We start from the raw sequence: 20,558 nt of genomic DNA on the forward strand, positions 1-20,558 counted from the left end.
GGAAGGTGCCATGGGAAGTGGAGGCCTGGCCCACCATGTTCTCAAGGGTGGGGTTTTACGTAAGAAGCTAGGGTCGCCCGAAGCCGGGAGATGGCAGCGGCCAATTGTCCTGTTCACAGGCACCCCTGTGCTGTCTTTGGACCACGTCCCCAGAAGGACATCGTGGGGGCCTCACTAAAGGGCAACATTGGCTCTGATGACGAAGCCCCTGGCTGAAGCAACTATGTCAAGATGTTAGTCTTGACCTGCACCGAGGAAAGCTCAATGTCTAGGACCTCAGTTGCCCACCATACCACCATGGAATACGATAAACCCTCCTCTGTAGCCACAGTAGGAGGGGACAGCATACCAGTAACTCAATAGGTGTCCAGTCCACTGGCCGCTCCTTGCTCCTCATACCAGTCCATAGGCTTTAACTGGGACTCTAGAGGCTCCGATATCCCTCCCATTCCTTACCAGTGCCTGTCTATTCGCAAAAATGCTCAGGCAATGAACTGGCAACTGTGGGCACTGCAATCGGCATTGCGCAACACTATTGCGGCTCCTCGGTTATTAGAATGGGACTTGCGCCACCTGTGGGTCTGGGAGTGTCAATGTTGGGAGCGATGCTGGAGGTTGACAGTGCAGACCCGGCATCGTTCCTGATCTGATATGGGATTCAAGAGACCCCATTGTCGGTGAGGCTAAAGCCACAGGCGTGGAAACTGATGGGGCCTCTGCTGACCCCGCAGGGCCCGAAGGAGCTTCAGCGGGGCCAGCCCGCTCAAATACAAGATGCATGGCCTCGTAAAACTCTTTGAGCTGAGCAGGGGTCGTTCTGGCTCCCAGAAAAGAGAGGGGGGGGGAGGCTTGGAGTCGGCCCTGGCAACGGTCCTACAGAACCGTGCCTGGAATGTCAACATTCCTGACTCGTCTCGTCAGTCGACGGATGACATGAAGTTGAAGTCCTCTTGGACTTCTTTTTGTGCCTCTTCCCAGAGTGCCCAGAGGACCTCAAATGGGATGAAGAGGACTAAGGGCTACTGGAGCGGTACCGCAACTTCCTCCTTGACTGGGACCGTGACCTCCGAGGAGTTGCCCAGGCCGACGTCGACTGATGGGCCACCATGAGTTTCAGGGACCGCTCCCTCTGAGCTTTAGGAGCCATGGCTCGGCAGTCGGAACACATCTTCAAGTTGTGGTCTCTCTCTAGGCACCAGAGACACACCGGGGGTGGGGTGTCCATCACGGACATGGCACGGTGGCAGGCGCCATAAAGCTTGAGTCCAGTCTTCTTAGAAGCCATCCTTGCGCAGATGCAAAAAAAGACTTGACAAAAAGGTTGAAAAAGGCCAGGCAAAAAAGACAGAGGGTAGCTCAATTCCGGATCTTCCCTTTAACCATAGCGGAAGGGAAATAACTGACATACAGGAGCATGGGTGGTGCCTTTACAGGTGGTTGTGACATCACAGACTGCTACAACAATGCCACACGGACACCACTCGACGCCGAACGCAAGGCTATTGGTCTGCAAAAGTTACGGATTACAAGCGATGCCAGGAAATTCTAAAGGTAAGGAATCTGTAGCTTGAAGTCTCTATCAGATACTGGATTTAAAGATGCTGTTAATAGTTTAATAAGTCAAATAACAACAGAGTGATGTAAAAATGGCAAAAAAAAAAATATATATATATCTATATATACACACAAGTAATCAATAGGTAGTTAAATATAAATTTGCAACCGAACTGCTGCCCACAAATGTTGGGCACATGGAAACACAACCGGTGTTGCAGAATTAAGCAAACCAGGACAGCTCCATTCATGTGCAAAATTTTGCACTCCCAGAAAACTTTAACTTCTTGTAAATGTATCAGATGAAAATGAAAGATGCAACCGGATCATCAAATCATGAAGTGAGAAGCAGGGATATAAGTACATTATTACACTCCGTGCAAGTTTTCAAGACTCAGTAACTAACATCTATAACCATATTTAGGAGTTGAATCCTACCTCCACCACTTTACCACGTTGTGTGATCCTGTACCTCTGATCCTTTATCTGCAGATGTTCAAAGCCCTAAGAAAACCGACTGGCCAAATGGATTAAGGGCTATTTAGCCACGAGGACATTCACAATGCCTCTTCACCCTATGGACCACATATCTTGCATGGTCTCTTTTTCACTCTGTTCTCCATGGGTGCTCAGATGATGGCCTTCAGGTGCAGATCACACAATAAAAAAAACAATATAGTTACTGCCTAGACATCTCTTTGAAGACGGTGCTCGACGTATCAAATATTGAACCTAACACTTAACCCATCTCTCTAGGTAAAAAACCTATTTCCTACACAAATGGGCTGATAGTTAGCTAGTCTTGCATGTGGCCGAAAGTACTGCATAGAAAATATACTTAAAAAGCTGTCCATCTGTTTACATAAAGACGACTGCATTGCAACCCAATGTTCTTCAAAGAAGATTTTAACAATAAAACACACACAAACTAGGGCAGAATGTCTGACTGGGCCTGGCTTTCACACACATGCTTAGTGTCCAGGGGCAAGCAGGCTGCCCTTTCACCTGCAGTGTTCTTGCCTACTTATCATGTGCAGTGTCAACGGCTGTGCTGAACAAAGGCAAAGAGCAAACTGCCATAAAGAGCGTCACCAACACATGGTCAATCACTGTGTAGCTTCAAAATAAAGTCACACGGTGTCTGGCCACTTATGTAATTCTCATGCCCCTGCGCAGTCTTGTGTGCCCTTGCCCGCGGGACTTCAGGCCAACCACCAGAACCAATCCAGGTGCTGACCACATACTGTTTAAACCAGTAAACAGAATAAGAGCAGCAACACTGATCTGAGCAGGCAAATCCAGCGCTCCATGGAAGACTTGGGGGGGAGGTTGTGTCTGTGTTCCCCGACTCCCTAATATAGCACAGATTTGGGAGCCTTAAGTGCGCGTGACATGAGACTTAAGTCACTTCTCACTGTCTTTCTGCCTATAAAAGGGTTTGACAACACCATGTAAGACACCTAACGTGGCACAACACTAGAGAGGTATACGGGTATAGGGGGAGATATTTTATTTAAACTAGAGCAAGGTCATTAAAGTTAGTGGGCGGGTCAACACCCCTTGAGCCCCAATAGATGAAATGTCCCTGATAGGGGTGTTCTCAAAAGTTGTGATTACTGTGTGATAATCAGCATTTGACAAGCTATGCTTCTCTGGAGGTGTTTGACCATCCCGAAAGGCCCTTTCACAGATTGCCAGCGCATATAAAAATGTCAAGTCCCTTGAAAAATGTAAGATTAAAAAGCTAAAAAGGTGTGAGTTCAGCCCAAGAACAAAAAAGTATCAGCACCTGAAAGGCATGCAAAATGAACATGCTGAAAAACAAGTTCTAAAAAGAGTTTTCAATAACTTATTTTTGAAACTAAAATCAAGGCAAAAAATTAAGAAACTCAAATAGGTACACCTAAACGGATGATATGCAAAGTTAACAAGCATTTGCAATGCACTAGGGTCTCGCATTTCTCCGAGTTACAGCTATTAGTAGTTGTAAACTCCCAATCGGATTTTTCTTTCCAAACTGAAAGAAAAAAAACAGCGCAATGGCGCTGCTACAGTTTGCTCGTAATGAAACCCATCGGCAAAAGTGCAATTGACTTTAACGGCAGTTTTGCCGATAGGTTTCATTACAAGTGAACTGTAACAGGGTCGATGTTATGCAAAGCGCTCGACTTCTGCCAAGCGAGATCGCGCTGCAAACAAAAAATTAAAAGTAGTCCACAAACCTGATGGGAAACAGCGAGCGTCGCATGTTTCCAGTACTTGGTATCTGCGCTCGAGGAGGGCTAACCACCGGAAAAGGCATGACGTATGCATGCAATCCACCAATGAAAGCAAGCAGATTTTAACAGGCAAGCCCACTAACCAATGACAGACAACTGACGTGACGTAAACGGGGCTCCAAGCCCTTTTCTAATTCTTAAAGCGTCTCGCAAGCAACGCAGGCTCGACCCTAAAAATGACCAGAGTCAAAAGACAAAATGTGTCTTTTCGTAAAACTGGAAGCTGAACCAGCCTGTGTCAGTTAGGACACTGGTCTTGCTGCAGAGCTAAAAAACAGCTGGTTAATCAACTTGATGAGCTAGAATCAATAATTTAAAGAAAGCAGTTGTCTACAGTGTAAGAACTGAGAAGTGGCCAGATTCACTTTGAAAACTGGAGGAACGGGAAGCCATTGAAGAAAAGATAGGACGTCACTACACTTTATACACAACCAACTTCAGTATAAAAACAATTCTTCATCCATATGGGGAACGACACAGCAGTCATCTACAGTTTTCTAAATTAAATCAGCTACAAGAAAATCTTAAGATAAGCGTACTTCTTAGAACCTAGATAGTCAACTTTGTTCTGTTTTTTTCCATTAAGTAACAAAATACTGCCATTTAAAACTGGGAGTTATGTTCTACATATATATTCTTTGCTGCTCTAATGCACATCTAAGAGGTACGCTAACCTCATAATATTTAAATTAATATATTCTTGGCTCTCATATTAGGAGCCATGTCTTTCTTTTAGTCCTTCCCACATCATGATCTTTGGCACTAAGGTTCCACTCTGAGCTCATTCTTGCTGTCCTATAGCAGTGGTTCCCAACCTTTTGACTTCTGTAGACCCCCACTTTATCATTCAATCATTACTGGAATCTGCACCACATGTTGGAAACCACTGTGCAATAGGATTCAGATTTGGGTCTTTTTCACAGCTCGAATTATGAGTCCTTTGAATGTCATAGATGTAGTGCCTTTTTGTCAATGCTATTGTTCCCTTTTAAAGCCCCTCTGTTTATCAAAGTTCAGGCCACGGTCTCATCTTCGGCGTGTTCTCTCTAGGATCTCAATTACTCCAGCCTACTGCACTGGTCCTTCTTAAGCTGGCTGGCCCTAATGTCTGGGCCAATCAAGATCTCAGGAATGTTTATCTTGCTTTGGCGAACTCACACATCTGCTCGACACAACTATGGACATTGTGTTGTACAGAAACAGAAGAAGCTGCTTACTAATTTCAATACACACACACATACACCCCCCACCTCTCCACCTACAAATCCTCTTTAAATTGGGTGACAGTTGAGCTTCAAGCAGTACGGTGCTGCTGCAGTCTGCAAGCTTACACCCATCATTTAAGAACAAAATATTGATCCCATTCAGCAATGTAACATTTTCCACATAGCCCATTATTTACAGCGCTTAGAAACAAACTGCTGTATTAAGCAATACAAAGAACATAAAGAATAGAAAGAGGAAAACCTTGCTCTCCACTTATACAAGTAGTACTGACCCAACTGTAAGGCACAAGTTAAGTTGCTACTTGCTACTTTTGGTGCCTTGCACTAACATTTGCATTATCAGTATGAAAGTCCAGAACTTAACAGGTCTACCTGTGAAACTATCTCAGGCATCCTTGACTTGATTTCAATGTGTAAGATGTGTCTTGGAACTTGGGGTATGCCACGAATATGCTGAAGACAGGGGGAGCAATCTGATTAAACCACTAACAATGCACAGAGACTGATGTTGAAAAAGTAAAATGCCACACAGTATGCCATGTTGCAACAGAAGGATCTCCTTTCCACCACACACAAGTCTAACTCACCATTTTTACTATCTAACCACTCTTATAACGTGACTGAATACAAAGCAGGTTAGCATTCTAAGGTATATCAGGATCTAATTCAGACACCTCAAACCTCTTAACCTGTGGTACAACACTTACGTGGATGTTATGGTCCGAAAGCGCTCCTGCCCTGCTGTGTCCCAGATCTGCAGTTTCACCTTCTCCCCATTAATTTCAACTGTTCGGATTTTGAAATCCACCCCTATTGTAGTGATATAGCTGCCTGGATAAAAAAGAAAATCCAAATGAGCCTGGAACCTGATGCCAAACACCAAATCTCTATATAAGCATTTCCAGTTTGCCTTAATCAGAAACACCAGGAAAACGATGGGATATTATACATTACTGGATGTGAAGGCAGTACCAAAAAGAAATAAATAAGATTTCAGAAAACCTCCATTATTAGTACTTTTCATCACTTACTATTTCAGCTGAATATGTAGGATGAATTGAGTACCAAAATGTCTATTCCATTTTGGTTTTTGTTCAGTATGCCAAACAACTGATATCAGGGTTAGTCACCTCAATTTCGGGCCACTGTGCTCCTCGCTCTAAAGTCTGTGTAAACTTCATTAGATGTGTACAACATATGTGTACTAAAATGGCAGACTGCTTTCCTTTAATGATTTCCAATGGTATGTGCTTATTCTTGTAGGACAACGAAAGTCCACAGCACAATGTAATGGTACACTTTACCTCAATGTGTGGGTGTTTCATCTCAAACGTAGGAGAACTGAAGTAGAAAGAAAGTAAGGGGACATAGCTATCTGAGAAGTTACCCTAGGTTAGAGACAACAAGATAGAAGTGGGGTTTATTTTCAATTCTGTTACACTTAAATTAGATACTGTAGACCTACCATGAAAATTGCAAGATATAACATAATATGAAAGACACTGCACAAATAAAGTGTAAGTAACCTACTTCTCCTAGTTAGAAAAGGAGTAGATGAAAAATTCCCAACATTCACTATCACCTCCATCAGTTATGATAAAAGTTGTCTGACAACACAATTTCCTCGAAAAAACTAAGACTTGAACTGACCACTAAAAAGGTGCAAATATAAAACATGTGTGCACCAGATTTCACAAACATCAGTGAAAATGATCAAATATCCTCTTGATGGCTTCCCGATCAATGTTATGTTTGTTCTATCTTGGTCTTCCAATTTACAGTTCAGGAAGGGCAGGAACTGAAGGTTTTGGGGAGAACTCACCTGAAAATGTGTTGTCAGCAAAGCGCAGTAGCAAGCTGCTCTTCCCCACACCTGTGGCGAGTAAAAAAAGAAGAATGAAACAATGGAAAAGAAAGCACTTTCCCCAGAGTGGTCAGCCAATTCACAACCACTAACACTCACACCCCAGAACAAGACTAGATGATTGGTTGATGGCCTTCCTCCTGCCAAAACAGCCCTCAATGTTTTCCCATTCACCCGCATGTCTAATGGAAAGTAGCACCCTTTCCATCACCACCATCCCGCTCTCCCTCTATTACGCAGGATAACTGGGTGGTTCCCAATGGCTTGCACGCTACACTGAGGTCTGGGCGTCGATTTAACAAAATAAAATGCAATGTCATCAGCTGCAATAGTCAAAATGATTTCAGTTTAAGCACATTAAACTACAACTCACATAAATTACTGATGTATGGGAACATATTTCTACAGTGATATCAGTCAACTCAATACATTATCCATTACAGTGCTATTCAGTATATCAAAGGCACCAAAAACTGGCAATATCCACATGCCAGCTATCTTCAGATATACAAAATTATTTGATCAAGTCTTGGAAACCTTGCCATGGGCAGGTCTACTAGCAATGAAGATTTCAGTTGATGTTTCCCGGGGTATTTAATAAATATATTTATATATTCACTTAACCATCAAAACTGTAACAGTGAATCTACAAATGAACCAATCATACAGCAATGCCCAAATTGCCAACCCATCCAAGCACCATAGGAGCGTACAGAATGGCATAGGTAAGAATTTTAGGCCATATGAACAAATTTAGGGAATAGCAATTAAATAACTGATTTTTTTGTGAATCCCAATAAAGAAATTCCTATTCCTAATGAATGAAACTCACCGAACTTCATTTGGCGATTCCTAATGGGGTCGCTGTAGGAAAGAAGCCTCTTTTTGGCATGGTTACCCCCACTTTGTGCCTGCTGTCAGTGTGTTTAGACAGTGTTCAATGGGATCCTGCTAACCACGACCCCAGGAACTGTGCTCTCTCCCTCCAAATTTGGTTGTTCCTGACTGTGTACCCCACAATTGGCATACTGGTGCCCTAGTGTATGGTACCTAGGTACTCAAGGTATTGGGGCACCAGAGGTTACCCATGGGCTGCACAATGTATTATGCCACCCATGGGGGCCAACGTAAAATGTGTCCGCAGGCCCGCCATTGCAGCCTGAGTGAAAAGGTGCATGAACCCTTTCGTAACTGGCAGGCCCTCCTAGCCCAGAAGGCAGGGTGCAAGTGCCTGCGTGTGTGAGGGCACCCCTGCATGAGCAGAGGTGCCCCCACGAACTCCAGCCCCATTTTCCTGGACTTTGTGAGTGCGGGGAAGCCATTTTACAAGTGTACTGGACATAGGTCACTACCTATGTCCAACTACATAAAGGTTACTCCGAACCTAGGCATGTTAGATATCAAACCTATCGGAATCATACAACCAATACTGTTCCCAGTCTGCACCAAGAAGCACAAAGGAATCTCCCTTAGAGTGAGGGAGTCACTCGTCTGAATCCGCAGGCAGCAACTGCATCAACAGCCGGCCATGTGGATCCTCTCTCCTGCAAAACTGCCTGGATCCTGCAACACAGGTAGTGGTCTTGAATGGTCCCCTCTACAAGCTGTCCAACTTGGGAGGTGGTGAGTCTATGCCTCTCCTTGCAGAGCAGTACCCCTGTGCACCGCGACTCTTGCAGCTACCAAGGCTTGTTGGCTCTCCTTCCAAGGGATCCTCAGGCTGCTTGTAGACTCGGCCTCCAGCACTTTTCTCTGCAATGCGAAGTCTCCTGCCTGCTCCTCCAGCGACGTGGGTCTCCTTGCCAGGTGGGCTGAGTGGGCCTCAATGCGACTCCTGTGCCTGCAAGTTGCCTGTGGGGGCTGCATCCTAGACTTCTGGCTCTCCTCACTGCTGAGGGTCGCCTGGGACTCCCCTCCTTGGGATGAGTCCCTGCGGACCTTCCTGGTCCCCAACAGCTCTACAACTCTTCTCCTGCAACGTTTGCCTTTGCTAGAGCTTGTTTGTGGTTTTTCCACACCACTGGTGGACTGCAACTCTTCTTCCAACGTGGGACATCAACTGCATCACTTCTGGAACTCTTCCTCTGCTCCTGTGCTGCATAGCCAACTCCTGGTCTCCACTGTCAACCTGATCGTGCACCTGCAGAAGGGTGGCTAGTGGCCCCTGCCCCAACTGGACACTTCAACTGGAACTGGACTTGGTCCCCTTCATTTGCATGTCCTCTTCTGTCAGGATCCATCTTCTGTTTCTTCCAGTCATGCTTGGGTCTTGCACAGTCCTTTTACAAAGTTTACCTGTGGATCTGGGAAAAAACAGTTACTAATCTCTTCTCTCCAGGTTGCTGGGGAGCACTCTAGTACTCACCTTTTGGAGTACCTAGTTTCTTCAGCTCCCTTCTACAGATTCCACTCACCTGGGGTGGGGGGGGCGGGGTGGGGGTCTGACTTTCGCATTCCATTTTTTAAGTATATGGTTTGATCTCCCCTAGGATCTCTATTGTTTACTGTCATTTCATTGTTTTCTATTGCTTTCTATACCCATTCCTGATTACTATAGTGTATATAATAGTGTGTTTACTCACCTGCTAGCAGAGTATTGCCTATACAGTATTTTAGTATTTGTGTTACTATAATAAAGTACCTTTATTTTTGTAACACTGTATGGTTCTTTCATGTGTGCAAGTGCTGTCTGACTATAAGTGGTATTGCATAAGCTTTGCAGGTCTTCTAGATAAGTCTTGGCTGCTCATCCACAACTACCTCTAGAGATCCTGGCTTCCTAGACACTGACTACAGCTCACTAATAGGGGATACCTGGACCTGGTATAAGGTGTTGTCATAGGTGCTCACCACACACCAGGGCAGCTTCCTACAGCCGCAAATAGACCTACCTCAAATATTAATGACTACCATGTCTGTGACTGCTTTTTAAAAAAACATTTTTTTTTTTTAATTTATAGCCTTTTCTCCATGGAAAACGGGATGCTTAAATAAAAAAATGAAATGTCTAAGTTAATTTTTTTTTTTTTTAAGAGTAGCCTGCTCTTAAAAATATTTTTTCCAACATTCACAAAGGGGAAGGAGTCCCATGTGAACCCCTTCTGTGTTACCCAGGGTGTGGAATTTATTAAAATATCTACTTGTCCAGGGGACAGGTTGCTTCTCAAATCTACTTGTCCTGTAAAAAGATCTACTTGTCCCTTTGGTGCCATGTAGTGTGGCGACAAATTATGGCAGCAATCTCATTATGTAAGAGCTCTGATAATAGCCTCTCTGATTATGCCAGGGCTACTACCATAGTAGGACTTGAATACTTGCAGTTTCAATCCCTACTGTAGCAATTTCCTTATTTTGCCACTTTTCTGCAGATCTGCATACTGGGACTGGAGGAAGCAGTAAGCAATAGTTCCAGGGCTGGAATGCCTTTGAGTCTGCAAACCTACTAACCTGCATGTTTTAAAGATTTTCACCAGCTTCTCTCTAATATTTTCCCATAATAAGAAAGGTTGGACATTTACTCCTGACAATGGTAGAATTAGAACTTCTTCCAGGGTTGGGAAGAAAGTGGCTGGAGGGAAAATGAACTTGCAAATGCTCAATAGATTTTCACATGAGCAAATCTACACATCGTATTTACCCATGCTAAAATAAAGTTCAAAAATATTTTATTGGGGTACGACATATACCATGGGTGCACTTCTGTGACTTTCTTTAAGAATTTGGGGCCACATGTAGGTAGGTTCAGATTTGCGACCCACAAATTACGAGTCGCAAATCCGAATGTAGGATAGTGTCCCTGACACCATCTGTGATTCGCAAGGGCTTCGCAAATGCCCACCTCATGAATAATCATGAGGTGGGTCGCAATTTGTGACCCCCTTGCGAATGGCGGCCCTCACAGGGATGGTGGCCTGCTGGAGACAGCAGACCACCATGTCTGTGACTGCTTTTCAATAAATCAGTTTTTTTTTTTTTTGTAATGCAGCCCGTTTTCCTTAAAGGAAAACGAGATGCATTACAAAAACAAAAGCAGAGCAGGCAGAGGTCCGCATGACCACTGCCTGCTCTGAAAAAATGTTTACAGTGACATTCACAATGGGGAAGGGGTCCCATGGGGACCCCTTCCCTTTTGCGGAAGTGTTAGCACCCATTTGAAATGGGTGCAAACTGCGATTGGTTTGCGCCCGCGGTCACAAAACAATCCTACATTGCACTGCGAATCGCAATTAGGAAGGGAACACCCCTTCCTAATTGCGAGTCGAAAACCCATTTTGCGATTCGGTAACCAGGTTACCGAATCGCAAAACTGGGTTTGTGCATTGCAATGTGCTTTTTGAATGTCGCAAACAGCGAAAGTCTCTGTTTGCGACATGCAAAAAGCTACCTACATGTGGGTCTTGGTCCCTAATTAGGTCTGGTGTTAACAAAGACATTTTGTGTTTATTAAACTTCTATTTCTCTCTCTTTCGGCTGGCTTTACTGTGAGTGATCGCATTCTGCTCTTCCACAAGGAGCATATTGGCACACAAAGCAGTTTTGTTCAGTGTCAGGAACTACAGTGGCAACCAGTGACATAACTAAACTGGAGAGTGCCGCTTTGCAAAGAACATGGAGGAGCCCCCTCTCCAGACTCACTCAGGGCAGGTGCTGTGCTGAAGGGGCTCCCTGGAGGGCGGCTGCGGGCCTTTGTTATGCCACTGGTGGCAGCGTGTACTTTTAGAGTTCAAAAACTTTTTGGTTTTTTTTTTGCCAGGATTTGTTACAATGTTGAGGGCCTGGTAGCTCCCACAACAATAAAGTGTTACAAAAGCCATGTCAAAACAAGACACGCATTGATGAAACTAAAAGACTTATAAAAATATGTCAGATCAATTGGCTTTGGCAGTGTTTGTTTATTTTCATGCTTCCCATAATCGTGTTGAAAATGGTTACACTGATTTTCCATTAGAAATATTTTTGGGAAAAACTAGCATGCATCAACACATTTTACTAAATGACACTTCATTTGCATCTAATCAGAAAGCATTCTGGGAGCATTATAATTAGCCTCATAGCCTAAACTTTTCAAACATGTGTATACACGGTTTTTTTTTTGTACTGGAACCAACGTCAGTAGTGAAGTGTGACCTTAAAACATTTATTTACAGCACTCACCCTAATAATGAAGGCTTTCAAATAATGAACCATAAATACAAGTTCGAACAGCATTATCTTTGGAAACACATTACCTCAACTGTAGAGAGTTCCACTCTCTATAAACAGGTAGCCAAAGGGTTTGTGCTGCAGAGGGTTGGGCCTACTTGTCCCAAGGACAAAGTAAAAATAAAAACTTGTTGCCCTTGACCCCAAACAAGATGTGTCGGGCGATAGGAATTCCACATCCCTGTTACCACTACCCGTAAGTAATGGTTACCACTACCCTTACTCTCTTCAGTGCCACTTCCCTACACCTGACTATTTTCCTTCCATGCACGATGGAGGAAAAATGAAATGGAGATATCACCTCACATGCAACACCTTAGGGGTGGTGCAAGCAGGGGATGGCCACTCCTCTTCTCATTTGTGTGGTTTCCCGCCATTGCTCCTGCCAAAAGTGGGGGTTTGCAATGGGAGGCAGCCATCTGCTTCTAGCAGTAGGCTTGGGGGACCCGTTTCAAGGGCTGTAAGCCCTTTGAAGCTCGCTAGCAGGGCAGTGCACATTCCTTAGGGAGGGGGTGTTTGCACCGCCACCCAGCAAGGGCTTTGTTCTGAGACCCAGAGAGTATGATCTCTCCCCCAGGATTCCAGAATCTTGTCTGGTGGTGGCAGGCTCGCTGTGACCGGCCAACAACCATGCCAGGGTACTTAGTTATTGCTGGGGCACCCCTAAGGTGACCCCCTAGGTACATCTGGTAATAAATTCAATACTGATACCAGTTTGGATTTATCATTCTGAGATGTTTGATATCAAGCCTGCCCTTTTAGAACCACGTTGGTTCCCCCTCCATTTCTACACATTTGTGGCCCTTTCATATCACAGGCCTACACAAGTGAGATGTCATTTTTTATCAGGAGACTGAAGGGAATGCTGAGAGGTAGAAAATGTGTGCTGGTGTGTTGATCCTACATAGAAACATGAGGAAAATGTGAACTTTGAGGTATGCAGGGGATTCTGGGTAAGAAAATGTTGGGTGATCTACGCAAGCCACATCTCTCTGGACTCCTCCAGGTGGTTTTCAGAAATGTCTTGGTTTGATAGGTTTCGCTAGATGGCCACTAAACCTAGGACCAAAAACACTGGTGAACTGGGGGTGGGTGGATGGGTGGAGAGGAACAGGCTGTTTTGCGATAGATAATTTTGATATGTCCACAATAGGTTTTGGGCCCTTCCCTGTTGTGAAAATTTGATCCACCCACACAAGTGAGGTACCATTTTTAATCAGGAGACCTGGGGGAACGCTCTGTTGTAGAAAATGTATGGCTCCCCACAGATTCCAGAACTTTCCACCACGGAAACATGAGGTAAATGAGGAGACTTGGGGGAACATAGAATAGCAAAACCAGTGTGATTACCAATTGTCTTTCTCTGTATGTGCGCCTCCCAAATGTAAGGCAGTATATAAGAAAGAAGTGGTTTTGAGAAAAGCCTTCTAATTCACATGCTAGTATGGGTATCCACAAATTCAGATAAGTGCAAATAACCATTGCTTCTAAACTCCATATCTTGTGCCCATTTTGGAAATGCATAGGTTTCTGTATTACCCTTTTTTTCACTCTATACCTGGTACTCAATGAAAAATCATTGCAAGGTGCAATTAAGTTATTGGCGAAGAATATACAGTGCTTAGTGAACCTATAATCCTTATGTATCTCCGTAACCAGAAGGGTCCAGCGGATGTAACAGTATATTGCTTTCGAAAATCTGCCATAGTTAGAAGAAGATACAGATGAAAACGTAGACACAAATGGCTGTTTTTTTCAACTCAACTTCAGTATTATTTTTTATTTCAACTGTTACTTTCTATAGGAAAACCTTGAAGGATCTACCCCTTGCGGAATTCAGATTTTGGCTATGTTTCAGAAATGTTTGCTTTCCAGGATCCACCACTGGTTTCATATCCATTTACGTCACTAACTGGACAGGGGTAGAAAGCACAAAAAATAGGAAAAATGGGCTATCTCCCAGTAAAAAGCCAAACTGTTTTGAAAAATGTGTTTCAAAAAGCTGGGAAGATGGTGATTTTATCACCGCAAACACTTTGTTTGATGCCATTTGCTGGAAAAAAAAAAAAGATTTCGCCTCCAGCACTTCTTCCACCCAAAAAATAAAATATATAAAATAAGTTAACTGTATTTTGGCTAATATTTGCGTCCCCTCCTCCAGGGAAATCCACAAACCTGGGTACGTTAGAATCCCCAGGATGGTGGGGGGAAAAAAAAAGACGCTAATTTGGCATGGATACTTTATGTGGATAAAACGTTATGGGGGTCTAAGCGCAAACTGTTCCGAATAGCCCAAAAAAAAAAAAAAAAAAAAAAAAGGCTTAGTACTGGGGAAAAAGTCCTAGCAGTGAAGGTGTTAGGTTGCCGGTATTAAAAAAAACAAAAAAGGTTAATTTGGTCGCAAAACATTCATTCATAGCACTAAAATTTGTATTTAGGAGGGACGCCCTAAACACGGACCTTCTAAATACTAAGGGCCATATGTACGAACACATTTTCCCATAAGGACAGAATGGGTAAAACCTTTTGCTACATCTGGCCCTAAATAGCTAAACATAAATTGCGATTACATGTTACTGAATCACAATTTGGGTTTTCTATATACTTAAAAGAATTTTTTAGTTTGGAAAGGGTCAGATTCGTAGAATGCTTTTGTAGATATGTCCCTTAGTTTTCTAATGGACATTTCTGCACTAATGTCACCAGAATCTTGACGCCACACCAGCCTACACAACACTAGAGACGGACCACAACAAAATACCTGAAACATAACATCATATGGATGGCACTGTGGTGTGCAATACAAATATTTTATTCCAGAAAGGGAGATGGGTATAAGGTATTACTGTGGTCAGATCCTTCAAACACGTACAGATAACTCGCAGCTTCCAAGGAAACGTGGAACTTTCTCAATGCTATCAGTGCAAAAGCAGAATGTAAGAGCTACTTAATCCAATGAAGAAACTAGGAGTCTTGGCTGAATTTCTTTAATCATCTCTGAAAGCCATACAAACAGACTTTAGTTTGACATCTGCACTCAACTTACATTAATAATTCGCATTAAACACGGATCTGCAGCAGAGGAGAGGACCAGATCCCCTAGCCTGTTTTCTTGTGAATGTCTAGAGTAGCTTTAATCTGGCTACGAAACAATCAATACTAGTGACAGTGAATACACCAACAGAATATGAGATCTTTGAGACTGCTGTCTCGTTTTTATTTTTGGTAGCAAGGGCAGATATCGATTGCAGTTTGTATCTAGAAGATGTAGTCTCAAACTACACATCTCCTGTGACAATGAAACTTTGACACATTAACTGTAGGGTGTGTTTTCTCAACAGCACTGCAAATTGATACTTAAGACTTCAGTGAGAAGAGAAATCTGGGAAATTAATATATTTCACTGACAGATCCACAATGCCTTAAAGAAAATGAAAAACAAGCAAAAACACTGTGTACTCCTCAAACATCAAACGACAACTCGAGGTACTGACACATAATTCTAAGAGACTGTCTGGTCTAAAGCCCCCAGGCCAGTTAAATGATAAACACACGAGTGAGCACACGAGTTAAAACACAAGATCGTTTAACAAAAATGATAAAGTTCCCAAATAATTTTTAAACCAAAATGAAAGAACTGAGGCAAGCGCGCTACAGAAGACAAATGTGAACTAATACAGCACAACCGCTCTTCCTGTAGGCACACGTTCTTCTATTATTACACCTTACACCTTTTGTTTAATTTGCATCCTACAAGCGCCATTGGGAATGCCAACAGTTATGACTTTTGTGTATGAAGCTGGACTGCAACCGTGTGGGCAGCAGAAGTGCAAGCTTCTTTTGGATTGGGGTGGGGTGGATTGGACTGGACTGGAGTAGGGTAGATGGGATTGGGGTGGGGTGGGGTGGATTGGACTGGACTGGAGTAGGGTAGATGGGATTGGAGTGGGGTGGATTAAGGTGGCTTGGAGTGGTGTGGGTTGGACTGGAGTAGGGTGGATTAATGTGGAGTTGGGTGGATTAAAGTGGATTGCACTGGAGTGGCATGAACTGGGTTGGATTGGAGTATGGTGGGTTGGACTGGAGCGGAGCGTGGTAGATTGGATTGAGATGAGGTATACTGGAGTGGAGTGTACTGGACCACTGTGCGTCAGGATAGAGTGGGGGCCAAACTGGGATAGAGTGGGGGCCAAACTGGGATAGAGTGGGGGCCAAACTGGGATAGAGTGGGGGCCAAACTGGGATAGAGTGGGGGCCAAACTGGGATAGAGTGGGGGCCAAACTGGGATAGAGTGGGGGCCAAACTGTTTTGGATTGAGTGAGTGGTTTGGGGATCGAGTGAGGCAGGCTGGAGTACGGCAGATTGCTCTGGATTAAAGTGGGGCAGACTAGAGTGGGGTGGACTGGAGTGGGGTGGGGTGGGTGGACTGGATGGGCGTGAGGCAGCTTGGAGAGAGGGAAGATTGTTTTGGAATGGAGCAGATTATTTTGGACTGCAGTGGGCCAGATTATTTTGTACTGGAGTGGGGGATATGGGAAAAAATATTTTGAACAGGAGTTCTAAAAGCTCCAAAAGACTGATATGTAGTCAGGACTCCACCGGAGACCAGACGCCTCTGATCTCCGTATCCCCCATGTGGCTGCCCCATCCCAGGAGTGACACATCTGTCACCACTGTCAGATCTGGTTAGGGGAAGGGAGAGGGATCTGCCTCTGGCCCAATCGCAGTTCAAGAGCCACTATTGCAAATCTTGCGCAGTTCCCTCCGAGATCTGGACCATGTCAGACGGATTCCCATGATGCTGCGCCCACTGGAACTTCAAGTCCCACTGCAGAGCCTGCATATGCCATCTGGCATGTCACCACCAGAATACAGGAGACCATGAGGCCCAGCAGCATCAGAGTCATTCTCACCAAAATCCAGAATAGAAGCTGAAACGTCAGTATCATAGCATGAATATCTTGGACTCTCAAACCTCTCAAACCGTTCCCAAAGAGTTTACCTCCCTCCGTTTCGCTCAGAACCCACCGAGATCATCTGCGGCGTACCTCAAGGCTCATCACTCAGCCCGACACTCTTCAATGTCTACATGAGCCCCCTCGCCAACATCGTATGCAAGCACGACATCATCATCACCTCCTACGCCGACGACACCCAACTTATACACTCCCTCACCAAGGACCCCGCCAGCGCCAAGACCAACCTACAAGAGGGTATGAAGGACGTCGCAGATTGGATGAGGCTCAGCCGCCTAAAGCTGAACTCTGAAAAAACGGAAGTCCTCATCCTCGGCAACACCCCGTCCGCCTGGGACGACTCCAGGTGGCCCACGGCCCTCGGCACCGCACCGACTCCCACAGACCACGCCCGCAACCTCGGCTTCATCTTGGACCCTCTTCTCACCATGACCAAGCAAGTCAACGCCGTGTCCTCCGCCTGCTTCCTCACCCTCCGCATGCTCCGCAAGATCTTCCGCTGGATCCCCGCCGACACTAGAAAAACCGTGACCCACGCCCTTGTCACGAGCCGCCTGGACTACGGCAACACCCTCTACGCTGGGACCACAGCCAAACTCCAAAATCGCCTGCAACGCATTCAAAACGCCTCGGCCCGCCTCATCCTCGACGTACCCCTCAACAGCCACATCTCCGCACACCTGAGACACCTGCATTGGCTCCCAGTCAGCAAAAGGATCACCTTTCGACTTCTCACCCACGCACACAAAGCCCTCCACAACAAGGGACCGGAATACCTCAACCGACGCCTCAGCTTCTACGTCCCCACCCGCCTCCTCCGTTCCTCTGACCTCGCACTCTCTGCCGTCCCTCGCATCCGCCGCTCCACGGCGGGTGGGAGATCATTCTCCTTCCTGGCGGCCAAAACCTGAAACTCCCTCCCCACCAGCCTCAGGACCACTCCGCTTTCCGGAGACTCCTAAAAACCTGGCTTTTCGAGCAGCAGTAACCCCCTCTTTCCCCTAGCGCCTTGAGACCCGCACTGGTGAGTAGCGCGCTTTATAAATGTTAACGAGTTGATCTGATTTGGACTCGCCGCTCAGGAGGCTAGGCCGAAAAATGCACTGTGTCCAGAACAGCTCTGATGAAAGGGAGCATCTGAGAGGGAGTCCAGTGCAACTTTGGCACATTTATAGTGAACACCAGAAAACGCCTGGGGCACGCGGTGGTCTAAAGGTGGGAGACGGCAGCCTGGGGGCAAGTTCGCCTACAACAGCCAGTTGTCAAGGTAGGGGAATACTGAAACCCCTGACCTGTGCAGATGAGCTGCAACCACCGTCATTTCTTTGGTGAATACCCAAGGGGCGCTGGTAAGGCCAAAGGGGCGCTGGTAAGGCCAAAGGGGCGCTGGTAAGGCCAAAGGGGCGCTGGTAAGGCCAAAGGGGCGCTGGTAAGGCCAAAGGGGCGCTGGTAAGGCCAAAGGGGCGCTGGTAAGGCCAAAGGGGCGCTGGTAAGGCCAAAGGGGCGCTGGTAAGGCCAAAGGGGCGCTGGTAAGGCCAAAGGGGCGCTGGTAAGGCCAAAGGGGCGCTGGTAAGGCCAAAGGGGCGCTGGTAAGGCCAAAGGGGCGCTGGTAAGGCCAAAGGGGCGCTGGTAAGGCCAAAGGGGCGCTGGTAAGGCCAAAGGGGCGCTGGTAAGGCCAAAGGGGAGCTGGTAAGGCCAAAGGGGAGCTGGTAAGGCCAAAGGGGAGCTGGTAAGGCCAAAGGGGAGCTGGTAAGGCCAAAGGGGAGCTGGTAAGGCCAAAGGGGAGCTGGTAAGGCCAAAGGGGAGCTGGTAAGGCCAAAGGGGAGCACTGTAACCTAAAAATGCTTGTGGTCTACCTTGAAACCAAAGTAACGTCTGTGGGAGGCAGGATGGGAATATGGGAATAGGCATCCTGCAGGTCCAGGGCAGATAGTGAGCATTTTGCACTTCTTCTTGAGGAAGAGGTTGAGGGACCAGAGGTCTAGGATAGAATGGAGACCCTTGTCCTTTTCGGGCACCAGAAAGTAGCAGGAATAACAACCACAACCTACTTCTGGCACAGGGACTCTCGGCTCTCTTGCCCAAGAGTGCAGTAACTTCCTTGCAGAGAAGTGCCAGGTGATCCTCAATCATCCGATCATAGGATGGTGACATGGATGGAGGAGTAGCCTCGAAGGGGAGGGAGTAGCCCCTTCAGACTATTTGCAAAAATCCACCTGTCTGACGTGATGGAGTGCCAGCAGAGAAGGTGATGGCGAATCCTGTCTCCAACTGCTCCCTGATGGGGAAACGCCAGACTGGGACGGTTTGGATGCTTCAGCGGGAGGGGGGGGTGAACTGGGCAGACCGCTGGCACCCTGATCCACGAGGACGTTGGACCTCATGTCCCTAGCCACACAGCGGCTCGGCAGCACGCACGGCTTGACAGCTGGAGGGAAAGTGATGTGGTTGGGTGCCCCTTCTGCAGCCACAAAAGGGGCAAAAAGCAGATAGAGGAGGCGAGGGGCAGCTGCAAGGCCCAAGGACCGGGCCGTAGCCCGGGATCCCTTAAAGTACACAAGCGCCTAGTCTGCTTTGTTTCTGAAGTGATGGGTGTCATTCAAGGGCATAGCCATAGGCGTGGCTTGGACATTCCCCAAAAAAGCCAGACATCCTCAACAAGTGTGGCGCCTCAAGGCCACTGTCGACAGACCTCATCTACCTAGTGAGTCGGTGGTATCAAGTCCACATTGTAGTGAACTTCGGTGCGTCTCTCCCATCAGCAACAGATAGGGAGAATGACCCGGGCCTCCTCCTGGACCTCTGGAAGTAACTGCGCAACCCTGTCCCATAAAGTATGGGAGTAACGACCCAAAAGGCATGCGTTGTTCACAGACCGCAATGTCAGACTGGAGGAAGAAAACATCTTCTTCCCAAGCAGGTCCAGTCTTTTGGATTCCCTATCTGGGGGTGCGTAAGGTAATGTGCCTTGAGATGTAGAGGCCTGAATAACCAGGCTCTCAGGGGTGGAGTGTTACGTAAGGAACACCGGGTCATTAGGCGCTGGCTTATGGCAGCAGGCATTTGTCCTATTAACCAAAGTCCCTGTGCTGGGTTTGGACCAAGTTCCCAAAAGGACATCAGTGAGGGCTTCATTAAAGGGCAAAAGGGGGTAATGAAGATTAATCCCAAGGCTAAAGCACCACAGTCAGGAGGTTAGTACTGATGGCCATCAAAGGCATCTTGAGGCCCAGGACCTCAGCCACTCTCCTCACCACCACTGAATAAGATGCTCCCTCCTCTGTAGTCATGGTAGAGGGAGAAAGCATGCCAGCATAGGGGAATTGTCCAGACCACTGGCTCTACTCAGGTCCTGAGCCCAGTCCATTGGGCCATCAAGCTGGTATCCTAAAGGGTCCAGCAACCCCTCCATACTCTTACCGCACCCATTCCCATAATGATAATGGTCAAGATCTG

The 20,558-nt window shown here is 46.1% G+C and overlaps 1 protein-coding gene across 1 annotated transcript in view; it reads right to left on the reverse strand.

The window, feature by feature from the left end:
• The window catches only part of RAB35 (RAB35, member RAS oncogene family), a 136,626-nt gene that overhangs the window by 70,713 nt on the left and 45,355 nt on the right, over nucleotides 1-20,558 (reverse strand). Inside the window, exons 2-3 of the mRNA XM_069215037.1 lie at nucleotides 6,882-6,932; nucleotides 5,767-5,890 (exon numbers count right to left, since the gene is read on the reverse strand). Coding sequence (XP_069071138.1) covers nucleotides 5,767-5,890; nucleotides 6,882-6,932 — 175 coding nt within the window. The remainder of the gene's footprint in view (nucleotides 1-5,766; nucleotides 5,891-6,881; nucleotides 6,933-20,558) is intronic.

Source organism: Pleurodeles waltl, chromosome 11 (assembly GCF_031143425.1).
Source record: "Pleurodeles waltl isolate 20211129_DDA chromosome 11, aPleWal1.hap1.20221129, whole genome shotgun sequence".
Classification (NCBI taxonomy): Eukaryota; Metazoa; Chordata; class Amphibia; order Caudata; family Salamandridae; genus Pleurodeles; species Pleurodeles waltl.